Raw genomic sequence first — 26,504 nt, forward strand, 5'->3', positions numbered from 1 at the left:
GATATAGGTATATTATACCTTCCTACGTCTCCTTTTTACTTTTACGTCGCAGACCCCTCCACTGTCCATCAGTTTAATCAGGTTTTTAAATAAGAGGCTTGGCTGGGCTCTGAATTACTAAGTGGGGTTTACTGACGGAGGGTTACATTTTAACACACAATTGCGTTAGTATGTTACATAATTTAAATATTACTTGATAAAGAATATCTTGTAAAACTATACGTATTTTTTTTCTCAGAATTATCAGTTAGGTAGTAGTTGTCATGTTTCAAAACAAATATTTAAAATAATAAATAATTAAAAGTAGGTTGACCTATATATAATGTTATTAATTACAGATTGATTCATTTGTAACTTGTCAATAAATATGATAGGTAGGTGATTAAAATATGAATATAAATGAGTAAGTATTACATATGATCGTACAAAAATGAGTGCATGGTTTCGACAAGCGTCGACCAAAATAAACGTTACGATAAAAAAAGTTTATCTTCAGATTTCTCATTCTATATTCGAAACAGCCATTTATAGCTCTTCAGTAAATGAACGTAACATAAGAATCCTCAGAGACCCACTTTATTTCCCGGAATAAAAGAAGATATTCATGTTATTTCCAGATTCAAGCTATCTCTGCGGGCGGCATTACGGTCGAAATTAAGAGCTACTTAAGACCCGCATTTGTGCTTAATCGAAAGGGACATTTGTAGCTCTAATCTACATCTATTCCGAAACGGTGGGTCTGTTTAAATGGTTACACACACAAACTGTAAAATTACATCATTTTAAGTCCGTACCGTAAAATGGGGTGAGTTGGGATAAATCCGAAGGTCAAACTTCAAAAAGTTTATTTTTATATGTTGGCACGTTGATTTATATACTTCAAAATTGTTCCGGTAGTATGAACTTTACGAGTACTTTTTTATTGATAATCTGTCTTTTCATTTCATAGGTTCAACGATAAATACAAAATAGTAGGAAATCCCAGGTCACCCCGTAGTCGGGGTTAGGAGGGATAGGAATTGAGTGATATGGGACAGTTGCTAGAATTGACACATTATTACAATAGCTTGACTTCTCAAGAGAATAAAGTATTTACGTAACAATGTGATATCTTTGGTCTAAAAATACCGTCTTACTTCCCTACCATCCCTCCTCATCTCATCTATAACCCAACTGCCCTCGTAATCCTTACTCACCCCATTTCACGATACCTGAGAGGCAACACAGTAAGTCCATTTTTTTGTGATTTTCGGTTTTTTACAGGATCTTAGTTTATTCCGAAGACTAAAATAACCAAAACTACAAATATCAAATGTTAAAAAGTAGTGCTGATCTTGGATCCCAGTTTGTAGTGTAATTGTGAACAATCTACAAAATATAATTACATTGTTCAAAATTTTATTTTTAGATACCTTTCAACAATGCATACAATAAATACAAACCTGCTACATTTTAATATGTACCGTCAACTGCTGCAACTTTACGAACACGTTCCAACAATGCCTGTTTAGATAAAATTTAAATTTCTACAAAACCGTTATCTTATTTTCACTTCTAATAATAGGAGAAACGACTCGATTTATCTGGCAACCCATTTTTTTCTTTTTTTTTTGTGGCAACACTACTAGTTTTGTAAGCAGTCGCTGTCAAAGTTTGCAAAGTCACCACGTGTTTTTGCGGTGTCTTCAAAACTTTGACAGACAAACCTAATCTGAACATAGGGTACCTATTCAAACGCATATTCCTCACTAGTACAATGGACTTAATCAATGTAGGCGGAATATCATAAGCCCGGTCGGTGCAGAGGTGTGGAGACTACGCGATGTAAATGTCAACCAATCCCTCGACAGTCGACAAAGACGATTAATCCTGTTTTTGCCCTTGGATCGTCATTCGTCATGGTGAAATACAGGAAATGCCATGGAAATCCTGTTACTGGACATGCAAAAGTAGGCACTGTCAAAAGCCAGCAAAGCCTGCCCGAGCGATACCAGGCCAAATAATATTTGTCTGATATTATCAGACTGATTGCTCATTTTTGTATGCTGACAAAACCATTTTTGAAAGAAATGTGAGAAATGCCTCGAATGTTTTTATAATTTCTCGCCGCTGACACCACACTGACCCCATTATAGAAAACCTACATGCGGAGGACTTGGTCAATTGTCTCTGTAGCTGACTGTACTTACCTGGTTTCACGGAACGTTTCAGCATTCTGCACTCATATTACATACTTAGTCATTCAACAATGTGCAAATTTTCGTAACGTTACACATATGATATTTCCTTAAGTTCTGCCCTTGAGAAGACATCCAAACAACTTCGCTATATCAAAAACGCACGGTTATAACATACCGTACAACCAACAAGTAATAAGAACGCGTAGACTCTCCTACAGCCAAACGTTTTCGCCTCGGGAGGTACATGCGAGCTCAGGTGGCGTTATTTACCGCGCCCACTTTCCCTTCCTAAGGACCTCGTTAAAACGTGGGCCGACTAACTAATGACTTATGAGTACGAGCTTCCAGCTATCTAGGTACGTAAGCACGAGCATCGCTTGTGTGTAATTATGCTGTAGTGTGCAATTGTGCATGCTTCAGGCGGAACTGAAGTCATGTATTTAGGAAGTAGAAATGGTTACAGTTTTATTGTAATGTCTCCATAAACACCCGGTTTAGTGACTACACGTTAAAACTAGTTTTCCGTATCGCCTTAGTATAAACGCGTTTTCACTAGTTAAAACTAGTTTTAACTGGGATTTTCAGTGATTTCTCAAAGATATCCGTACCCAAAGTGTAAAAAGTCAAACTTGGCCGGTTTTTTCACTTGTTTTTACTAAATATTCCATTTTAATTTTAGTTAAAACTAGTTTCTAGATATTGTAACAATGTAAAACATGTTTGGTGCTAATTATTATCTTGATGGTTAAAAAATGATCGTGTTTTAAATATAGGTACATAGTGTGTAGACAACAGTATGCAGCAGGGGCACGTTTCTCAAAAGCTTGTATTGTAACTTGTAATAAATTCAAACAGATGTCACTTTTTGACAGCTTTTGTTAGAAAGGTATTTCCACTTGTATTACAAGATACACTGCAAGTTACAAGCTTTTGAGAAACGGGCTCCAGATTTATGACATTTACTCTATTGATGTAGGTATATCCATGCAATGGATGATCTAGGCAGCTAAATAATTTTGAACGAAATGTCAATTTTGAAATCACATTGATCGGCCTTTACCTATTAAGGAATCATTCAAATGTCGACTGCAGCAGCATTCCTGCTGCAATGTTAAGGCTCCAGTTCCTACTTTCATTATTTTGTGTATCCATAGAGTCGACACAGAATATCAAAGCTACAAAGAGCGAAATGTGTTGTCCTTTGAGTACAGTTTCTATTGTGATGCAACTTCCAATTATGTATTACGGTCGTCCAATTCAATGCATACCTCACTACCTAATAGTATTCATGAGAGGGTTTGAACATCAAACCGGGGTTACATTCAACTTAGGTACTAGAGCGATATGGACTGGCCTGCTATCCCTTATAAAAGGGTTTTGTATGGTTATGCATAAGGCGGAACACACCATACCATTTTCCGGACAAAACTCTTTCATTTTGCTTTAATAGCCCTTAACTAGGCTATACTAGCATTAGGTATAGCTTATGTCTATCTACCCCGTTTTAAGGATATGGAGAAAACAGGTAGTTTTCTTTGATTTTCACTGAATTGGGTCAAAATTGATTACATAAATACAAAATTGAAGAACTAACCAAGACTCAAAAAATGATGTCAAAATGTTTACTTTTATAATTTGGATTATAGGCGAAAATCGTCATTGAAGTTGAAAATCGTGTCTTTTCACCCCGGTTTATGGTATCAAGATAATAAGTTGATATGAGAGTTATAAACCGACTCGGTTAGGTAACCTTCTTTCGATAATCCAACAGAATTTATTAAAAAAATATATATCAATACTTCAATTTATTGGTCAACAAACAAACAATCTAAAACACTTATATAAAACTACTTTATAATAAAATTAATACCTAAAATTAATAACTAAAAACTTAGAATTCATATCTAAACTCAAAAGTTTTAAAAGTTTTACTGCCGTATTCGAACTTCAAGATATTCACAAAAGACGACACATCTATTCTAGATACGTTATAGTTTAGATATCAACTAGTTCTCTTTTGCAGCGCAATTCGGGCAACCAATGTCACTTTTACGTTGAGATAGCGTAAGATATCTATTAGATGTGAATTGGATCTCTAAGTCATATCCTGAGAAAATCGTTCAGGAGTATCTCCAGAATCGCGCAAATGACAAATTTGACAGGTTAGATCTTAAGCATATCGTTATCGTATCTTGGTGATGTCTAAAAGATATCTAATATATGTCTATTTCAAAATCCGAATCGGGCCCATAGAGTATTTTAAAATCCAGGGGCTAAACGGCAGTCAAATGATACGGTTGGAGTAATTGAGGAAAAATGGACGTTGTTGACGCTATTGCATTACAAAATAATTAGAAGCCGCGAGCACAGCGATAATGCGACTACAACTCAAGCTTTCATTAGTCTAATTAACTTTACTGGCGCAGGTCGCCTCGGGTGACAACGCCAGACCTACAGCCGTATTCGAACAATGAGATACGTCAAATACCAGACATTGAAACGATATGGATTGGATATGTCAGTGTCAAAAAAGTGTCAAAAGTGACGTTTTTGTTTGAAGAATTCATATCGTTTCAATAATATATCTAGTATTTGATGTTGTTCTAGTATGCTGCTATAGTAGATAAAGCATTAAAGCATAAATAAAGCATTTCAGAGTGATAGAAGATATTTTTTAGAAATTGGTGCTTTTTAGAAAAAAACAACGTGACAAAAATAACAATATTTAAACCAGTTTACCATGCCTATAAACTTCAGCCTTATTAACGGCATATTAATAATTTTCGTATATTTTTAGGATTTCTCAAAACTGCTCAAAACGAAAAATAGAATCGCTATTGGTCTGCTTTCTCAAGACTCAAGACGCGTGTAGGTATCAAGTTGAAATTGATATCAAATTCTCAGATCGCCCTGATTGATCTGCCCCTAAATTGACTTAAGAATAATTGAGTTTTTCACAATCATTAGTTGACCACTTTAGGATCCCTTTATTGTTGAATTCCACTCGTACTTAGCCAGTGTTTTCTTTTTCATATCAGGGCTTCCTGTTTAGTCAAGTGGGTGCTAAAGAATAGACACTTTAGTCAACTTAAACTAAGCTGTTACCAGTAAGTACTTCAGATTTAATTTCAAATCAAGTGGATATAATCTCCCCGCGTTGGTGTCGCTCGGTGGCGATGGGATTTCAAAATAAATTAATGCTAAAACGATATGTTTACAGAGCACCAGAGAAATTTTAATTACAACCTGAGGCAAAGAACCATTAACACCAGATTGAACATTAGCATTTAATATAATATAAATATTTATTTATTTATTTATTTAATCTTTATTATACATAGAAATACAAGAGGCGAACTTCATGCCATTAGGCATTCTCTACCAGTCAACCTTTGGCAAAGCAGATATGTTGTAGACGGTGCAAAAACATCTTTTTGTTTGATAGACTGACTTTTTCTTTGTTTGTTTTTTTGTTGTTTTGTTGATAACATTTATTCCGACCATTAAGTTTCTTTTGATTTATTAAAGTGATTGTTTAAATTATTGAAATGGGAGAAGAATAGGTAATTACCATAATTTTAGTGGACAACTTCAAATCGTGCGAACTCCAAACACGGTTGCTGAGCTTGCAAAATGCAGCAGCAGAGTGGCTATGCGTGGTGGCTTTTCCGACGCTAGGTATTGTCAATATTGTTATTGAGGTGTTGGCTTCCTAAGTAAGTGAAGCGCGACACTCTTCTTCAAGAGCTTTGTTATGCAGATTGATATTGGTGTATTCCACGTGACAACTCCTAGGTAGTTGTACAACAATTTGTGTTTTCGCCGCACTTATCACCAATTAGACGTCAACGTTGAATTGTTACAGAATAATAATAAATGTTTTGGCCTTTTTGCGTAACATCTATTCTTTGGCCATTTCTAGGTAGCCAGGCTTCCAATGGTGGGTAAAGTTATTAATTACATCCCTAAAACGGCACAAATATCGGGCGTCTGCTCCGCGCCCCGCAGTTATTTGTTCTCCATTACATTAATTAGTGTACCTACCCTTATAACGATTGATGAACTTCTGGAATCTATTCCAAGTATTTGATTTGGGCGGCGTGGATACGCTGTGAACAAGATAAATACTCGAACCTTGGCTTGGCTGACCTCGGCCATTGGAGGGCACAGATAAAAATATTTAATAAAAATAAATTTGATTTGTAGATTAGTTGTATAGATCTCTCTCACTAATAACGTAATCGCGTAAGCTTGGCGGAGTAGCCGTTAACAGGCATCCCCTCTGTCGAAAATAGGCGGCCAATGGTCATATACACATATGTATTGACTTTCAAAGTATTGTCCTTAGGTATTTTGTACAAAGGAATATTGATTTTCGAAAATGAGATCGTTCGATTAAGTGTACATTAGGACATGCATCTTTAGGAATTTCTCATTGAGCCAGTGAGGGTAGATGATCAAATAATGTAGGTTCAAGTCAGATCGCCCAGCAAATGTTCCAGGTGGATTTGTATTTGGTCGGTTAACCAATAGATGTTATAACTAACTACCTGAAAATGTACAAATTGTTTGTTTACTTTTATTTAAATACCTAAAGATACAGACTATATATGTAATAATCTTATCGATATACTCATAGAGAAAGTAGGCTAATATGCAGGTGACTTCCCCGTATCTCTTAATGATAAAAGCAATAATTATTAAGGATCAAAACAATTATTAGATTGAAGACAGATAAGTTTATATTATTATCCCTTTATCATTTTCATTAAATAGACTTGTTGAGCCATTTCCAGGATACCGGTGAAGCTAAAGGGCCTTTGTACAAGAGCATCATCCGACCGGTCCTACTATATGGTAGCGAGACCTGGCCTGTCCCCAGAAGGCATGTCCAGCAGCTTCACGTCACGGAGATGAAGATGTTGCGATGGATGTGTGGCGTTACGCGACTAGATCACATACGTAACGAACACATCCGTGGCAGCCTCGGATTCCGTGACGTAGCGGAGAAGCTGCAGGAAAGTCGCCTCCGATGGTATGGCCATATACGCCGCAGACCGGTAGACTACATCGGAAATAGATGCCTCAATCTTACTGTCCAAGGCCCTAGATCACGCGGTAGGCCTAAGAAGCGCTGGCTGGACGTCGTGACAGCGGACATGGGAGAGAACAATCTCACACCCGAGGATGCCGAAGACCGGGCGAAGTGGAGAAGACTGAGCAGGAAAGCGGACCCTGGCGCTAGGCCGGGAAAACGCTAGGTCGAAGAAGAGACTTGTTGAGCCATGTTGCGTTAGTTGGTGAATAGTGAAGTTTCTAAGTATGTGGCGAATACATTTGGTATTTGTAGCTGCATGCATTTGTAAGTGTGCTTTAGGCCTGTCTGTAAACACCCCAAAATAATATCGACGATGGAAAGGAGAAACCCCTTAAGCGACATTTTGCTAACTTTACAGGAGAGCGTTTAAAAGTATAGATTTTCAAAAAAAAAATCGTAACTTTTTTTCTAGTTGTTTTAAAGACTTCAGTTCTATGAACGTATTTTATTAAATTGTAATACCTAATAATTAGTAGTAACGTTACTGAAAAAAATCATAGAATCGTCTGATATAAATGTCGTTTAATTTAAAGTGACCTTAAGATAAAACCAGAGAAACCCTTTAAGCGACATTACAATTTTTAGGCAGATACTAGAAAAAAACAATGAAACGACCTTTTGTATCATACGTATTACTGGAATATTACTTTAAGCAACTATAGTGAGGACAACGTTTTCTCATTATTATTAAAGAGATTTTGTGGTCCAGAATTGTGTTACCTATGCAACTAATATAATTATTTTAAATCCAATATAAACACAATTATTGATAATTATGTCATCTTAAACGGGTACCTTGTAACCTAAAACCGGAAAAAACAGGAATGTACAGGGTAAACATGAATAAGTAAATAAAACAAAAAAAACGATAGCTATTGTTTATTTAAATTGCAAGTTTGTACTTTCTTTAATCACTCTTGTGTTTGAAAAACTTAGTGTTAGTAATTTATTAAACACTAATTATAATACTAGTAATGGCATACATAATCCTAAATATTAAACATTAACCTGCTTATTCATAAACGTCTATCAAACCTGTATTAGCTAATTTATGTTTTGTTCCTATCTGTCACTTCGACATTTGTCATTGCTAGAAAAAGACAAAACATAAATTAACTAATATAGGTTTAATAATCGTTTATGAATAATAATTAATTACAATAAATAAACACTTATAAATTAACAACAAACTCACAAAATATCGTACATACCTAGCTGTCTGTGACGGCAAACAGCGAGACAACCGCCTCCCCGCGATGTTCGCTGCCGACTGAAGTGACCGACTGGTTAATTCGTGTTCATAAAACCGCCATTTACAGGTATATTACACTAAAATTGGTACACTGATGCGACGATTGACAGGTAAAACCGATAATTTAAGCCCCAGGATACCTTTTAGATCTTTCACTTAAACGACTAAAGCAAGTTTTAACAAATACATTAAGCGACATAAATGCTAAAATTCAACGTGTCGCTTAAAGGAGCAAATTCTGTCATAAATTTTGTGACAACCAATTAACCGACAGCATTTTGTTATTCATAATACCAAAAGACACGATTAAGCGCCTAACCTTATATATTCAGTATTTGTAATAAATACTTTAACGCCATCACTACAAATTCAAGCAATATTTAAAATCACTTTAAGCGATCAAGTATAAATTTGTGTGTAGTTTAAGTGACGTAGTTCGAAATTAAATCAAACTATGTGTCGCATAAAGGGGGGGTTTTTAAATGTGTCCACTATTAATAACCTAACTTAACCGACATCAAAGCCATCAGATCGCTACGTAACCCGGCTTAAAAGACGCAGAAAAAAAAGCTGATTCCAACGGTATATATAACTACTTACATTCAAAATGTCGCTTAAGGGGTTTCTCCTTTCCACCGTCGATATTTACAGTACATATGGTCCTATTTTCCCGCACTAGTGCGTAAAATAGCACTTTTCGTACAATGTCAAAAGTTTAAAGGGCCATATGTACTGTAAAACCTTCGAGCAACACCGGCTTCCGACACGTCAGAAGGGAGGGGCCCAAGCGATATCTCACCGTACAAATCTTTCTGCCATTTTTCGCGGGGGGAAGGTGCACACAGTGGCACTTCTCACACACTTACATACAAAATCCAATCAGAGGCCCTACCGCGAACCACGTTCGACGTGTTGCCTCTCTATGGCACTTGTAAATTCATACGTAAGTGTGACAGGGAGGCAACACGTCGAACGTGGTTCGCGGTAGGCCCTCTGTAATGACGACACAAATACATACAAAATGACACACGTCAAAGACAAATCTTGCAAACCTCGATCTCTTTTTGTGTACGGACGAGTGACTAGTGTCACAACACGCACACTAACACATTTCCGTTGAAGTATGTCATTGTATTCTGAGAGATGAGAAGTCGGATTTGTCGCTCGACCGATCCGCAATTTGTACTGAGCGAGCAAAATCGATAAATCCAACAATTACTTGAGACTAAAATATAATAATTGTATTTAAATGTAATTAAACGTATGATATGTAAAAAAAATATTACATGTGAAATGTAACACTTTCTTTTTGTAAATTTGACGTCCCCGACCTCTTTTTATAACAAAAAACCGAGCAAACAGGCATTTTTGTGCAGCAGTGTTCACGCGCGCGTCTGGACTCGGTCTAGTGAAAAATCCAAGTGCAACTAGTTTTATTACCCGCGGTAGATTATATTGACGCGCTAATCTTGTACCTCGGCAGAGGGGAAATAGTGCGAATGCCGCCTCCCTTCCGTGTTGCTCGAAGTGTAAAACGTTGTACGATACACGTGCGAATAGGTAATTCGCAACTCGTTTCGATTTAAAACACTCCCTTCGGTCGTGTTTTAATTTATCGCCACTCGTTTCAAATTTCTTGTTTTCCGCACTTGTATCGTAAATAACTATTCTCGGCTTAAATGAGGGGAGAATAATAGTTTATACTTAATAGTATTGCGTAAAGGATGACTCATGCTAGACCGGGCTGTGCCCGGGCCGAAGCTTCCGACAATCTTCTATGACGGCTGATCGGTGATCACGTAGTGCTTTCCATAGAAAACGAAGCGCCGGAAGCTCCGGCCCCGGCCCGGTCTAGCAACCTCATCATCATATCATCCCTTGAATCATACATGCGACAAAGTAGACTCTTATGAGAGTGTTATTTCAGTTTCAGTATGCGATGGCGCATCAGTAGTAGAAACAGCACTGGGTTCCAGAACTCCACGCATAACCAATGTCAGATACTTCCAAACGTCGTGGTGAGTAAAAGTGATAGATATGCAATATATTCACCATCATTTTACTGTCAGTCCAAGTACTGTCATCTGCAGAGATAGTTGACCTCCGCTGCAAACTAACAAATGCAGCTGACTGTACGCCAAATAACGAAAAACATAAATTTCCACTAAAACGAGACTAAGGGCCCGATTCGGATTTTGAAATAGACATGTATTAGACATCTTTTAGACATCACCAAGATACAATAACGATATGTTTAAGATCTAACCTGTCAAATTTGACATTTACGCGATTCTGGAGATACTCTTGAACGATTTCCTCAGGATATGACTTAGAGATCCAATTCACATCTAATAGATATCTTACGCTATCTAACGTAAAAGTGTCATTGGTTGCCCGAATTGCGCTGCAAAAGAGAACTAGTTGATATCTAAACTATAACGTATCTAGAATGGATCTAGTACATGTCGTCTCTTGTGATTATCTTGAAGTTCGAATACGGCAGTAGGTACCTAAACAATTCTCAAGAATGTTGTCGAAATTATCGCTCCAACATTGTATTTGCTTTATAAAATTAACAATTGAGCAATGAAGGCGGGTCACGGATTTGTGAAAATTTACGTTCTTTGACATAGTGACTTGTTTTCATTTACTAACATTTATTTCGTATTTTTTGTTTATTATAAAATTAAGGAGAGAAAAACTACCTAATTTCATACAAATATTTAGATGCTCCTAACTCCTTTAATAATAAAAAAATCGAATAAAATCATGTGGCTGTGGTTGATACATATCAAACTGTATCAAAATAAGTTCAATAATGTTAATTGTATCCAGAGAGGAAAATGGGGCCTATGTTTGTTTTTGTTATACGTATAGTATTATTAGAAAGGCAGTTTCGGGGCGTTCGTACACTTTAATCTTAAACAGCAATATAGGACAATTATACATTTTTAATAATTACATAACAGGGCACATATGGTGACTGGCACGGACATGGTAGAAGAAGAAAAATCTGATATAGGAGCGACCAGTGTCGGTCTAGATACCAACACAAACGTGGCCATTGTAGTGCACGGGCGAGAGAGCAGCGTCTACAGTGACTTCGGAAACAATGTCCGAAACAACGAGTTTATTTTTAATGTGCCTACTTTCACTTACTTAAATACATATTTGAATTTCCTTTTCGATAATTTTGTTACAAAGAGTCTAACTAATTGTTGCAGCATTGGACCCCGCTGGTGTCCTTTGGGCCGCTACTTCCCAGCGCCTCAGGGCGAGTGATGCAGACTACGTCGAAGTAATCCACACAGATATATCCGGAACTAGAGCGTTTGGTACCGGTGATGCCGTTGGTACCTTGGACATCTACCCGAATGGCAGCCTGGCTGTTCAAACAGCGACAACGCGTGCCACCACAACAGGGCCTGGCAGCTGTTCGCTGCCACCGTGGACACTGGGAGACACCTGGTGGCTCTGCGATGAATTGCTGCACGGGGACACCAGCTGTGATAATGGGAACATTGACGCTTATTAAATTGCAGTAACTAAATTGAACAGAGTTGTGCGCTGTTTTGTTAGATTTTAAAACAATGTAAAATCAATTCTATTATCTCATACTAATAATTAAAATTTGCCCGGCAATTTTTCTTGTGTGGTGGGCTGCTGGAGGTTAAAGATAAGATCAAGATAAAAAATAGTTTATTCAAGTAGGCATATTACAATGCGCTTATGAACGTCAAATAAAGCTATACCGGCTCCAACCCTACACCTTTGCCTCGGGAAGATTTGAAGTTAAAGTAATACCTATCCAGTTAGTACCTAACATGTATGTACGGTGACTATACTGGCGTATACTGATATTTAATTAAAACTTTACTTTTTTTTTCAGGAGTGGCCTATATCGAGTCAACACTGGCAACACGTACCCTTACAATGCTTAAAAACTGTACATATGTCTAAAAAAGGGAATAAATAAATTAACGCAAAGATGTAGCTTTTTAATATCAGATTCCACTTTCCATTCCAAAATTTAATTAGAGAACTGTAAGCCATAAGACAAATAAATCATATATGGCGTATTGAATACCCATGGGTGTTGTGGGATAGGTACTTTTTACTAAGGGCCCTTCTTACTGTTTCGATCTATAAGTCCTGCTTAATATTTTGAATTATACAGTATGTACAATTTAAACGCGGAGTGGCCTTAACGTTGTGGTCTGACCTTGTTGAAACCATAATTAACTCGAAAAAATACCGAATAGGTACGACATTTTGGTCGAGTTCAAAGAAAAACAGGTACTGAGAGACTATGATTCATTAATTCTTACAAAATTGCCGACTTCTCCATTGTCCTATTTGTGAATTTTTGAAATTTTGTTTGCACTCAAATGAATTTACATATTACAGTGATATGCTCCTCTTTGGTAATTATTTAATTCTGACTAAATAATTTCTTGATTCTTCATATTGATAGTTCTGTTCTTATATGTACATAGGTAAGATTTCCCAGCCACAGCCCATTTTAACGCATCCGAAAATGGTTATTAAATTTTTATCCTTTTCCACGAAACGGCTTATACATTTAAAATAAATGATGATATTGCTGTGCCACTATTCAGTTTTTTATTCAATTTTGCCGATGTTTTTCAATATCACAATATCACAATCACAATCGGATAAAAGCAAATTACTTATATTATTTTAACAGATGCAGATGCAGTCTATCTTACAGTTAAGAGCCAACAGGAGTGGTCATTTCTCCATACAAACGTACTCCTCGTTTTCCTCCGTGGTTTTTGAAGCTAGAGCAATGATTTTTTCAACACAGATTAATATTATCAATATCTGTGTCGGACCGTTTTGCTTTTATTGATATTTTTGTTTTTTAAGGCGCTAGAGCCCTTCAAAAATGGCCAAAATGGCCGCAATGAGAGGCGTGGCATTCAAAACTGGTATCAATTAGCCAAAAAATCAAAACGGTCCTACACAGATAATTTCATAATCATTTAGATTTCCAAATTTGGTTACGATTGGTTAAGTTTTGGAGGAGGAAACAGAGGAGTACGAAACCTCGAATTTTGAGATTTTTACGCAGGATTCTTCGCCTTGTCCTTATCGCACTACTTTTAGGTGCCGCTTCCGTTAGCGAGACCTAAAATATTTACCTAAAATATTTAAAACTCAGCTCCTGTTTCGTCTTAATGTAGACCATGATTGTGTGGCTTAAAGACACATATTATCGTAAAAATAATGTTTTACCTTCTCTTTTTATATTGTACCAATGTCTAGCCTCCTGAATCCCCCTTTGCTTACTTCAGTATTTAAATAATTTTTTTTAAGAATATAAATAGGTACCTATTAGTACTCCCGAAAGTCAGTAAATAAAGAAATTATACTTACCAAATATTGTATTTTATTCACTGATTCCTTTGAAAAGTCTGTAAAACATAACTTGATGTAAAAGTAATACGTAAAAGTACATCAAAAGGGGGCTTCTCAAACTTTTGTGCTGTAAGTACCTACTCATGAACGTGTTAATTATAAAAGCACCGAGTGGACCTAAAGTGGGAGGAACTTGACCTTTCCGAAACCATAATTAATTTGAAGATGTACCGAATACGACATCAAAGAAAACATTCATGTCTGGGGAGTAAAAGTAAATCCGGAATGACATCGATAATGTTAAAGCATTAACGTATATCGGTTTTACTCACGAATTTAGCGGTGTGACTCACGAATTCCAGCCAATCGTGAAGTCTAACGCAACTAGTTGCGACCAATAGCGCGCGTGATGCCAACTCATCAACCAATTGCGCGCGTGATGCGAACTCATCAACCAATCGCGTTGTACCGGTGTCACACCGCTGTACTGGCCCCTGTCATGCCTCATTATTATTGTCCGTAGAGCCAATCCCTAGATATCTATGTCAATGTGTTAAAGCATGTTCAATAGGAACTAACAAGTTAAACGTTAACAAGTGAAGTGAAGCAAACTTTTAATAGTAAAAGTTGTTAATTTGATGTACATGGTCTATTGCAAACGTAGGTTCGAAGTAGGTACAGTCGCCATCAGATATATCGGAGCGACCAAGGTGCTCACAAATATCTGATCACGCCTCTACAGTTAAACAGTTGAAGTGCGTGTTAAGATATTTTTGAGCACCTCGGCCGCTCCAATATATTAGATGGCGACTGTACTTGCAACAAATATCGTGTACAAGTTACCAAACCACTAATGTTAGAAAATAGGATTGATATTGTATTGTTTTACTTAAACGTCGAAGGAAAAGGAAATAAATGAAATTCTGTATCAATTAAAATTTATTCAGGTTTATTTTTAACTTAAATTAATAATTATACTAGGTGAAAGAACCTTGCGCTGCAGGTGCTGAGACAGAGACGCTGCAATTTTTTTATTAAACCTGGAGGCGTATTCTGTTTGTATTAAAGGTTATGAATATGATCTGGATTTGTTACGGATATGATCTGCTATTGTCAAAAGTGACTTTTCTTCTACCATATCGACAGATTAATACCATCTCTTATTCGTCTGCCATATTACTAATCGATATACAGGATGATTCATGAGACGTGAGCAGGACTAATCCTGCACACTCAGTAACTGATAATTGATCGATGACCGTCGTATTTAGGTGAAACAACGACACTAATAGTTTTTCCGATTTTTAACTTTTTGTTGAGGGCAAATTTAACTCTCTATAATTATGGTTACCCTACAAGACCTAATTAATAAACATAAAACTTCTTTAACCGTAATGACAGCATTTTGATTAAAAAAAAAAAAAAAAAAAGCCTTTAATTTCTCACACACACAAAAACACAAAAACAAATATTATAATTTACAAAATAAAAAGATTAAAAGAATGTATGAGAACCCCTTTTTTGTAGGGTATAGGCCTCCTCCAAGGTTTTCCAGAGCTCTCTGTCTGAAGCTGTCGTTATCCAGTTTGGACCAGCGACCGCCGTGAGGTCGTCTGACCAGCGCGTGCGCGGCTTGCCTCTGCCGCGCTTTCCTGTGGGTCCGGGCCACACCGTAGCTGCTTTCGTCCAACGACCATCCTGCAGTCTTGCCAAATGGCCTGCCCATCTCCATTTTAGCTTCAGTGCCTGTACTAAAAAGTCTATGAATTTGGTTTTTTCCTTAATTATCACGTTGCGTACCTTGTCTATTCTTCTGATTTTTAGTACTGACCTTTCCATGGCTGATTGACATGAGCGTATGCTCTGCTTGCTATTATTAGTCAGGGGTCATATTTGCGAGCTATAAGTGAGGCAGGGTAAGATACAACTGTCCATAACTTTTTTCTTAATTGATAAAGGCATATCGCTTTTAAAGATTTCTTTCAGTGCCCAGAACTTTTTCCATGATAAGTTTATTCTACGCTTGATTTCATCGGGGCCACTGTTTGGGTCAAAAGATATCATTTTTCCAAGGTAAATATATGAGTCTACATATTCTATGTTGGTTTGACAGACTTTGATGGGCGTTTTTAAACTGTTTGTCATAACTTTGGTCTTGTCAAAGTTCATCTCAAGTCCTATGTTTTGACTTGCTTTGTTTAGGTCGTTGATCATGTATTCCAATTTGCGACATGATTCTGCAAATAAAATAATATCGTCTGCAAAGCGGAGGTGTGTCAAGCGCCGGTGGTTGACAAATATGCCATGTCGGTCCCAATTCAGCTGATTGAAGGCCAGTTCGAGCACAGCGATAAAAAGCTTGGGCGAGATTGGGTCTCCTTGTTTCACTCCTCTTCTAATATTTATTGCTGGGCCAGTCCTGTCTAGTTTCACTCGACTGATGCTTCTCGTATATACATTTTGTAGAATTTTAATGTAGATAGGGTGGACGTTATTTAACTGCAAAGCTTTCCAGATGTCATTATGTTTAATTGTATCAAAGGCTTTTTTGTAATCAATGAATGCAAGATATAGAGGCCTTTTAAATTCTCTATATTTCTCGATGACTTGCTCTACCACATGTATATGATCGTTTATCGAAAAGCCTTTCCGAAAGCCCGCCTGCTCTATCGGCTGGTTCATATCTATTTGTGCATTGATTCTATAGCATATGCTAGAAGAAAAAAGTTTATACAGTGACGGCAGTAAACTGATCGGTCTGTAGTTGCTAATGTCGTCAGGATTGCCTTTTTTGTAGAGCAGGGTTATGCTCGATTCAGTCCATTGTCTTGGTACGGTGCCCGAGGTCTTGATGAGGTTAAATAGGTGAGCGATTGGACGAGCGAGGTAATCGACGCCTAGTTTAATGGCGTCGTTTGGGATGCCGTCCGGGCCCGCACTCCTTTCAGTTTTTACATTTTTTATTAACTTAATGAGTTCGGTCTCCGACCAGTCTTCGATGTCGCTATCTATGGTAATCGGAGAGTTGTCTTGGGTAGCGCTTCTATTAGATTTGTCGTCATAAAGTTTTTTATAGAAATCCGTGGCAGTATTGATAATACCTGTTCTGGATATAACCGTTTTTGAGTTACTTTTGAGATTTGGTATCCAAGTTTTATGAGTAGACAGCTCTTTATACGCGCGTTTTAGACTTCCTTTACTTTTTATGTGTTTCTCTATTACTGTTTTTCTATGTCGCTGATAGTCTGATCTAATGCTTTTACTTGTAGCTTTGTAAAGCTTGGAAAGCTCTCGTCTTATTTCTGGCGATTTAGGTTTGATGTTTTGTAGTTCTTGTCGTTTCTTAATAAGTTCTTTCGTATGGTTAGTTATAATTGATTTTTCTGATTTTTCATGGTTGTTGTTATGTAGAGCGTTTTTAATATAGTTTTCAAGATTGTCATAAAACACTTGGACAGGGGTTTCTTTGTTTAGTGGTAAACAATTATTTCCTGCTTGTAATTTCTTCAAGAATGATTTTTTGTATTCTTCGTTGTTGAAATAGTGTGTAAAGTTACAGTATGATCTTCTGCTTTTTTTTTATTTTCATAACACGTATTTCGGCTCTAACTAGACGGTGATCTGATGGGAAAGATATTCTGTTTATAACATGTACGTCTGTAAATTGTCTGGGGAAGTTCGAAAGTATACAGGGTGATTCCGGGGTCGTGGAGCAAGCGATCAAGGCATGATACACAAGCCCATACTGAACAACTTTTACTATGGGACCAACTCCGAAATCGCGAAAAAAAAAATTGGTAGTTTCATACATTTCGGCCGATCACATGTTGTCGTGTTCTATGGGAAGGCCAGTTTTTTTTCGCGATTTCGGATTTGGTCCCATAGTAAAGCCAGCGATCAAGGCATAATACAGTGATCGGCCGAAATGTATGAAACTACCAATGTGATCGGCCGAAATGTATGAAACTACCAATTTTTTTTTCGCGATTTCGGAGTTGGTCCCATAGTAAAAGTTGTTCAGTATGGGCTTGTGTATCATGCCTTGATCGCTTGCTCCACGACCCCGGAATCACCCTGTATAATCTATTTCATTTTTAGTAACGCCATCTGGTGATCTCCACGTCCATTTTTGGTTAGATTTTTTCTTAAAAAAAGTATTCATTATAGACATTTTATTTTCGAGGGCAAATTGGATTAGGCGTTCGCCTCTTTGGTTTCTGTCTCCATGGCCATATTTACCGAGTATTATTTGTTAACTTTTTTCAGGATTCCCTATTTTGGCATTGAAATCGCCTATTATGATAATATTTTTGTGACTTAATTGTAGAGCTTTCTCAAGGGTAGAATAGAATGCTTCTAGATCGTCGTCACTTGCAGTTGAAGTAGGAGCATAGACTTGCACGATGGATAGTATTATATGCTCTAATTGTATGTCTAGTAGCGCCACTCTTTCAGATAGGGCTCTGAAACTTTTGATATTTTGTTTATGCTCTTTATTTATTAGGAAGCCTACGCCATTTTCGCCTTGTTTTTCCCCGTTGTAGCAGATGATGTAGTTTTCATGCTCTTCGATGCAGCAGCCTTGCCTTCGGACTTCAGCGAGTCCTATGACATCATATTTTATATGTTGTAGTGCATTTAATAATTCTATTTCCTTTTCAAATGATGCTAGAGAACGAACGTTGTAGGTGCCGACGTAGAATGATTCTTGCTTATATTTATGTGTAAGTTTGCTTGGAGGGTTGTGGTCTGTGACTCCCAGAGGGACCAGCTCGGGTGGGAGACGAGAGGGGCTCTCATTTATTGGTTGCTATATGTTATCTTCGCTTGCGGCCGTAGAATTCTCGCGGCTGGATGTATTGGCAGGAGCATAAGTGCTTTCAGGGTTGAAAAATGAGGTTATTTTCTTCTTTTTTGAAACGGGTACAGTAGAGTGTTGCTGGTTATGGTTTTGTTTTTTATGGAAATTGCTTGAGGGGGGGGCTTTCGAAGTCGATTCTTTATTTTCAGGTGATTCGGGGAGAGCTCTTTTTTTGTATGATTGATTTTTTAACTTGTTTTCTTCCTGATCGTTTGTTGCCGGGATAACTATTAATTTATTGTATTTCAAAAAGGCTCTATTTCCCTTCTCCCTTTCTTCTTCAAGTTGTCCTGCTAGCCTTTTTCGCTCCTCTAGCACCGCGGGAGGAAAGTCTTCTTTGATGTAGTAATCTGTTTCATTTAGTGATTTTTTGTTCTGTAGTAGTTCAATTTTCATTGTAACTGTGCTTAGAGTAACAACTACTGGTCTCGTTTTGCCGGTTTTCTTTCCTAGGCGTCTTACCTCTTCAATGTTATCTTTAGTGCAATTTACTTTCATGCTGGTATTTATTATATTTAATATCTTATTTAGTAGAGCAAAATAGTTTTTTTCCGTTTCCTCTACTCCGAAAAATAATATATTCTTTTTTCTTATGGCTCTTTCGAAGAACTGTAAGCGTTCCTCTTGAGTTTTAACTGTTTTTTCCAAATTAGTGTATTTAGTTTCTAAAATTCCAAACTTTTCGTCTAAATTGTTGTTAATGCTTTGTTTCACGTCGCGTATTTCCTTTGTCTGATCTTCTAATTTCGTTTGCAAGTTTTGTATCAAAGCTTTTAGTTCTTCCATGTTTGAGTAATATTATGTCAATCAAAATTAATTTCAGTGCCCTCTAGCGTCGAGTAGTAAAATGGATCGAAGTTGTGGTAGGTTTAGATTTTTATTTTTGCGCCATCTAGTGGTGAGTAGCAGAACAAACGCGATATTGTTATTGTTGACGATTTATTTTTGTTTAAATGTAAGATTTATGCACCAACTTTCCTGTAGGCACTAATTTTTAAACGTTTTTAGTCAATATACACTGTTCAATTTGTTTCTTATATTAATACCGCTTATTTACAGGCACTAAAGTTTGAAATATCACTGTCCGTTATTTTTAGGTTAAGTTCCGATTTTTTACACAATTGAACACTTAAAGCCGGATATATTCTTTCACTATTTATAGTCTGGGTGCGCCGTGATGGCACCCATCTTCTTGACAGCTTCTTTTTGTAGAACACTAGCTTTAATATTTTTAAATCGAAATTTATCGTGGAGCTGATGTAAATAGTGGCCGTACAGCGCCCTCTCCCATTTTGATTATGAAGAAAATAAACTGTCAAACTTGAGTGAGATACGAGTTTTCAAAAGTAACCAGACCGTGATGACAGTGATGACATTAAATTTGACACAGAATATCGGTAGTTTAGTATTCTAATTTTAGGGTGACCATGCATGTCGTAAATAAATTATTTTTTTTCAACACGAGTAAAAAATTTACGTTAATCTCACTAATACTGATACGAAACACTTGCTTATAATTTACAAAATGCGCAGTGTTCTGCTCACGTCTCCTGAATCACCCTGTATTATGTAGGTACTCATATGTATGTAGGTAGGTAGGTTTCTACTTTTTGTATAAAATCATTCCACATTTTTGAATTTGATACATGTCAAATTATTTTGAAGGTGGAATGATTCATAATTGTAAAGATAAATAATTAATCTATGTCATAAAACATAATCAAAAATCAAATAAGTGGACAAGTATTGGTACTTATACAAAGCATGTTATGATCATGACAAATCAGTCATCATACTGCCGTATTCGAACTTCAAGATATTCACAAGAGACGACACGTAATAGATCCATTCTGGATACGTTATAGTTTAGATATCAACTAGTTCTCTTTTGCAGAGCAATTCGGGCAACCAATGTCACTTTTACGTTAGATAGAGTTAAGATATCTATTAGATGTGAATTGGATCTCTAAGTCATATCCTCTGGAAATCGTTCAAGAGTATCTCCAGAATCGCGCAAATGTCAAATTTGACAGGTTAGATCTTAAACATATCGTTATCGTATCTTGGTGATGTCTAATAGATATATAGTTCAAAATCCGAATCGGGCCCATAATTATTATTGCGATTGATGTTGACCGCTTCCCATTATTTTGTTTGATATAATCAAATTTTATCAATGAAAATTTCATCGAAACAACCGATTAACGGATTATCATAGATTATCTTTTTTTTCTTTTGTATAAAAGTACTGAAGTAAGTAATCACAACAACATTGTTTTTATCTCGTTCAAAATGTTGAGTGACAAGTGTGTACTTATCCTACTCGCTATATCTCGTAAGTTAAAATAATGGAATTTATATGTGTCTTTTTATCACAAGCCACTGATGTTCATAAAAACGGTGTCCCTTTGATTCACATAACGTTTTAAGTCATAATCAAATGTATTGTTTGTCATAATATCATTAGAATTTAGATCATTACAACGACTTTACAGGAATAAAATATTAGTTTCTCACCTGAAATGTTCCTTAAAGTCTCAGGTAATTTTCTGAATAATATTAATGATTTCAGTATCAGGATGTCAAAGTGAGACACTACGCCAGGATCAAAGAGTTGAATCACGTTTCTTAGGAACTCTCAACAGATACTACGTATCCTCATGGTAAGCTACTACGTCTTTCCAACGGTACCCAGAACGTCCAATTGGGAGTCTCCCATTTGGTTGTCCCAAGTACGCTGTCTTCACGGCACGATCCCCTCCCATTCTCTCTAAGTGATCGAGCCACTGAAGCCTATCTCTCCAATAATATTAGGTACGGCCACCAGGTCTATCTTCAGGTCTAGCTTTTGTCGGCCCCCAGAATCTTTCGCAGAAAAACTGTTAATAAAGACCATACATAAAATAATGTTACAAATACTTTTACAGATTATAGACAACATAACTTTAACCGATGGCATTCTCCTATTAACCATAAAAGAAATTTGATTGACAGGGAGCTCGTCGTCAATGGCACCGAAAACCTTAATTTAGCTAACACAGAATCTGCCGTCAATGAACTGGATTTCCTCGACGGATCACAGAACGTCGCTATAGTCATTCACGGACGGGACAGTTCAGCGTTCAGCGAGTTTGGCCAATCCCTACGAGCATGTAAGAATTACAATTTTTTTAAATATAATGCAATACCTATTGCTAATCCATATTTCCAACTACGGGTACGTGTTCCATAGGGATCAGGTATAGGTATTTTTCTTAGACAATATAAAGATGTATGTTGTAGTACCTATGATTAGTTGATTACCTATATTATAGGAACCGTACGCGTTCAAACGTCTGCCTCCTTGTGACCTGGACAGACGGAAAATTAGCACTTCAAACCATTTCGCAGGTGCTGCCCCCTACAGCTCACTTACACTCTCTTGTGCATTGTAGGGTCTGACATTTTATGGCTTAAATCGAAAACCTGACACAACCTATTTGTAATTTGTATTAAGTTGTTGCATAATTTTTTTCCCACTTCAAAATTTTCTTGATATTTTCAGTACTTAGTCTCGGGAATATTCTAGAATAAATCTAGTGTATAGTAGAATGTTCTCGAATCTTTCACGTAGGGTATATAAGCGCGAGCTTGTTACAGGGATTTAGTTAAAATCGAAAAAATGGACCAACAACATCTTCGAGTGATTCACTTATACGAACACCAATTGGGAACCAGTTCGAGGGAAACAGCAAATAAGATTAATACTGCTTTTGGCCCAAACACTACTACCGATCGCACAGTACGAAATTGGTTCCAGCGCTTTAATGAAGGAGACACAAGTCTAAAAGACATTCCTCATACTGGTCGCCCCTTCACGTTTGACGAAGAAGCATTGCGGCGCGAGCTTGAGTTGCATCCGGTTTCCACCATCAGTGATTTAGAGAAAACTCTTAAATATCACTACAGTACCATAGATCGCCATCTGCAGTCGATGGGTTACCCTAAAGTTTTGTCAAGATGGACGCCTCATGCTTTGACCGATGCAGTCCACATGGCCAGAAACTTCTCCTGTCAGTTTTCTGGGATTCGCCAGTAATGTTGTTTTGGGAGTTACTGGACGACCATCAGACTGTCAATGCCGAAGCCTACGTGAATCAACTACAGAAGTTGGCGAACGCTGTTAAAGAAAAAAGGCCAAAACGTCTCGAAGTATCATTACTTCATGATAATGCAAGACCACATACGGCGAAAATGTCCTGTAAATTTCTAGACGAGCTCGGTTGGACAACAATACCTCACCCTCCTTATAGCCCTGATCTAGCACCTTCAGACTATCATCTTTTTCGGGCTTTGAAACAGAATCTTCGTGAAAAGAAATTCGAAAATTCCGGCGACCTAAAAAATTACCTTGCCAACTTCTTTGCCTCTCAGGCACTTTCATTCTGGGCTAAGGGTATTGAAAGTTTGCCTAGCAGATGGTTACATGTTCTAGATCATGATGGTGATTCTATTGTCGATTAATTGTTTCAATGAATAAATATTACAAAAAAAATAGTTTTATTTCAAAGTGGGAAAATAATTATGCAACAAGCCAATAGGTTTTTCGACTTAATTGAGAAGCAAACGCCTGTTATATTAATTAAACTACCTACATTAACCGTGTCTTATTTTCAGCGTTTATATCAAGCTACCGTGAGCTGACAGTGATTTTAGTGGACTATGCTTTAGTTGCTTCTATGGATTATGCAACAGCAATGAACGCAGTACCATTTGTTGCTGACGATATCATCGCTTTGATAATCCAACTGGAGGCTGCCAACAAGATTGATCGTAGCCTGGTTCATATTGTGGGCTTTGATATTGGAGCACACATTGCTGGACTTGTTAGCAGAGATTCGCGTGCTCGAGTTCAGAGAATAACTGGTAAGAATTGATTAAATACGGATATATTTAATCAATATTAATTAGACACAGAAAACTGAACTACTAAATTAACAGTTTCAAACAACCGCGCTGTGGGATGAAAAATGTAAATGCTACGCGCAGGGTTCTACACGTGTCCTCTGGAATAACGCACACTAGCGAGGAACGCGACACTGCTGCAATAGTTACAAGTGTTACAATCCAAGTGTTACCTTTAATCAAAATTCATGTTAATCTATTTTAAATGTCTTTTTACACAGGTTTATCTCCCGCCGGGGAAAATTGGGATTCCTTTTCCCGTCGTTTACGAGCCACCGACGCTAATTACGTCGAGGTCATCCACACCGATTACACAGGCTCGAGGGCTTTTGGCATTAGCGAGACAATTGGTACAGTGGATATATTCGCTAACACTGGCACAAGTCAACCAGGCTGTTCGAACAACCAGTGCAACCACGACCGGGCCTGGCAGCTGTTTGGGGCGACACTGGACATGGGTGGCCATTTGGTGGGTCTTCGATGTGATTCTCTTACGGACATGACCAGAAATCGATGTGTCGGTGCTCCCGCTGTTTCCTTGGGTACCAATGATTTATTTAAACTGGGGTAAGCCATTCATAAAATTATTTTATCAATAGGTATTGAATTCAAATCTGGAAGCAGTCAACGAATAATAATTTGAAATCTAAAATCTTTCAATATTTAACTTTAGCACTAAAAAGACTGAAACAAATCATACGGAAACGTGTGTCTATAAAAAATACTTACTACCCGTTTTCTTACTTATTTTATAATTTATTTCACCGTTATATTTAGAATCCGTAACTGGTGTTATATAGCATATTTCGGGTGCTGTTTGTGGAGACTGGTCTGTTTAAGCTAACACGAGCTATTATACTTAGTAACTTAATTTTTATTAATTAATTACAGTGAGACGCCTCATTCTGTTCTCGTATGTTTCTTTTCTCTTAATGAATGTATTAATTATACAGGATATTGACTCTTGGAGACCCTATACATCTCTAAGGATAACTTGATAAACTATATATAATCTTATAGTTCTGACACCTAGAGACATTTACACCTCTAAATATTATAGATTTTTTTGTGTGTGTTTTTTATCTGTATTTTGTATGTAATTCGACATTAAGAGACCATATACATCTTTTAGTAATTGTAATACGTTAGATTGAATTGTTAGTTTTATTTTATAAAATTGTTGATGTTATTATTTTTGCTTTTATGTAAATTCAATGTTGACGTGTAAAAGTGCCCTTGTGGCCTATTTGCTGAATAAATGTTGATGTTTGATGTTTGATGTTCTGCATACGCTTGGCTTTTACGGCTAGACGTTTCTAGGTCATTGGAGAAGTCTCTTATAATGGGATGTGACGTAGGTTTTAACGGAGATAAAAACAAACTTCGTTGATTAAAGGTATTTCTTCGTAATTCATTTCTATCAGTCTAATTACTAAATATATGCGCTATGAGAAAAATTATAGATAGCATAATTATGTAGGTATATATTTCGCACTTGTGCACAATTTAATTTACGACTCTTAAGGGGCCCGCGGATTAACAGTCCGCCGGACGGTATCGGCTTGTCAGTTGTTCGGAACTGTCAAAATTTTGTTCTAACTGACAGGCCGATACCGTTCGGCGGACTGTTAATCAGTGGGCCCCTTTATATGTAGATCAAGTGTCATTTTAAAACCTTAAACTGCTTTTGTGTTTACGAGTATATAAGTATCTTTGGGTTATATTTTTAATGAACATATAAATTTGTTTTTGCGATTTCGGCATTGGTCCCAAACATAAACATGATAAAAATTAGGAAATTTAGCTCAAATGATGTTTAGATACATCCAGGTAGAAATGACATGGTATTATTCTGAACTTACGTTTTTATTCAAACGCAATGTGGTAACAAAACGCAGTTGCGTAGTAGGATTCCTTTAAATTGTTTAAATTGTAATTTATTGTCTTTCTTTCGCAGAACTGGAATTTACCGGGTCAATACGGGCAGAGCGTACCCGTACAACTCCTGAGAAGTTTCGAGATTTATTAACATTGTTCCAAATTGTTATAATAAATGTTAAGTGCCCAATGTTGTCTTTCATTTATGGTTAAGATGAAGATAAATCAAAATATTTGTCAAGTGCATATTAGAAGTCTTCAGAGTAAATCCATATAAATGCGGAAGTAACGATTTCTGCCTGTTACCTTTTCTCCAAACCACTGAACCGATATATTTATATTTATGAATCGATAGAGACGAAGATAAGTTGAGTCCTGGAGAAGGATATAGGATAGTCTTTATCTTGGAAATCATCCCTCCATTCACGCGGCCGCTCTCACTCGGCTCGATTCGGAAAATGAATTAGATTTCTACTAGACCTCAACAAGTTACGATATGGATAATTTAAAGATATTTGTAAGATAGATATGTCAAATTTGACGTTTCCGCGATTCTGGAGGTCCTCTTGAACGATTTCAACAAGTTATGACTTAGATATCCAAGTCACATCTAGTTGATATCTAATGTAAATCTAGTTGATCTCTATATCGTATCTAGATCTTGTAATTATCTCATTTCCCGAATACGCGTGACTGTCAATTTCCGTGACAGTCAACGTTTACTGCGGACAGATGACGATCGTAGCCTCATTACTGCCGCAATGTAAACGTCCAATCCCTCGCTCATTTTATCAAACAAATTGACACATACAGCGGCAGCATGTACGTCACAACAGTTACGCAGCGCTGCAGTTGACATCCGCATGTCACCTTATGGTAACATTCCATTTCCAACGACAGCTGCACTAC

The 26,504-nt window shown here is 37.0% G+C and overlaps 1 protein-coding gene and 1 long non-coding RNA gene across 2 annotated transcripts in view; one reads left to right on the forward strand and one right to left on the reverse strand.

Annotated features, from left to right (window-relative positions):
- LOC134666626 (uncharacterized) overlaps positions 1 to 26,504 on the reverse strand; it is a 298,176-nt gene that overhangs the window by 59,276 nt on the left and 212,396 nt on the right. The gene's annotated exons all lie outside the window — the stretch shown is intronic.
- Positions 22,773 to 25,785, forward strand: LOC134666874 (lipase member H-B-like). Its single transcript, XM_063524181.1, has 4 exons — positions 22,773 to 23,034; positions 23,430 to 23,678; positions 23,939 to 24,284; positions 25,675 to 25,785. The coding sequence occupies exons 1-4, from the start codon at positions 22,773 to 22,775 to the stop codon at positions 25,724 to 25,726; spliced, it is 909 nt and encodes a 302-aa protein (XP_063380251.1). The 3' UTR covers positions 25,727 to 25,785.

Source organism: Cydia fagiglandana, chromosome 8 (genome assembly GCF_963556715.1).
Source record: "Cydia fagiglandana chromosome 8, ilCydFagi1.1, whole genome shotgun sequence".
Taxonomy (NCBI): Eukaryota; Metazoa; Arthropoda; class Insecta; order Lepidoptera; family Tortricidae; genus Cydia; species Cydia fagiglandana.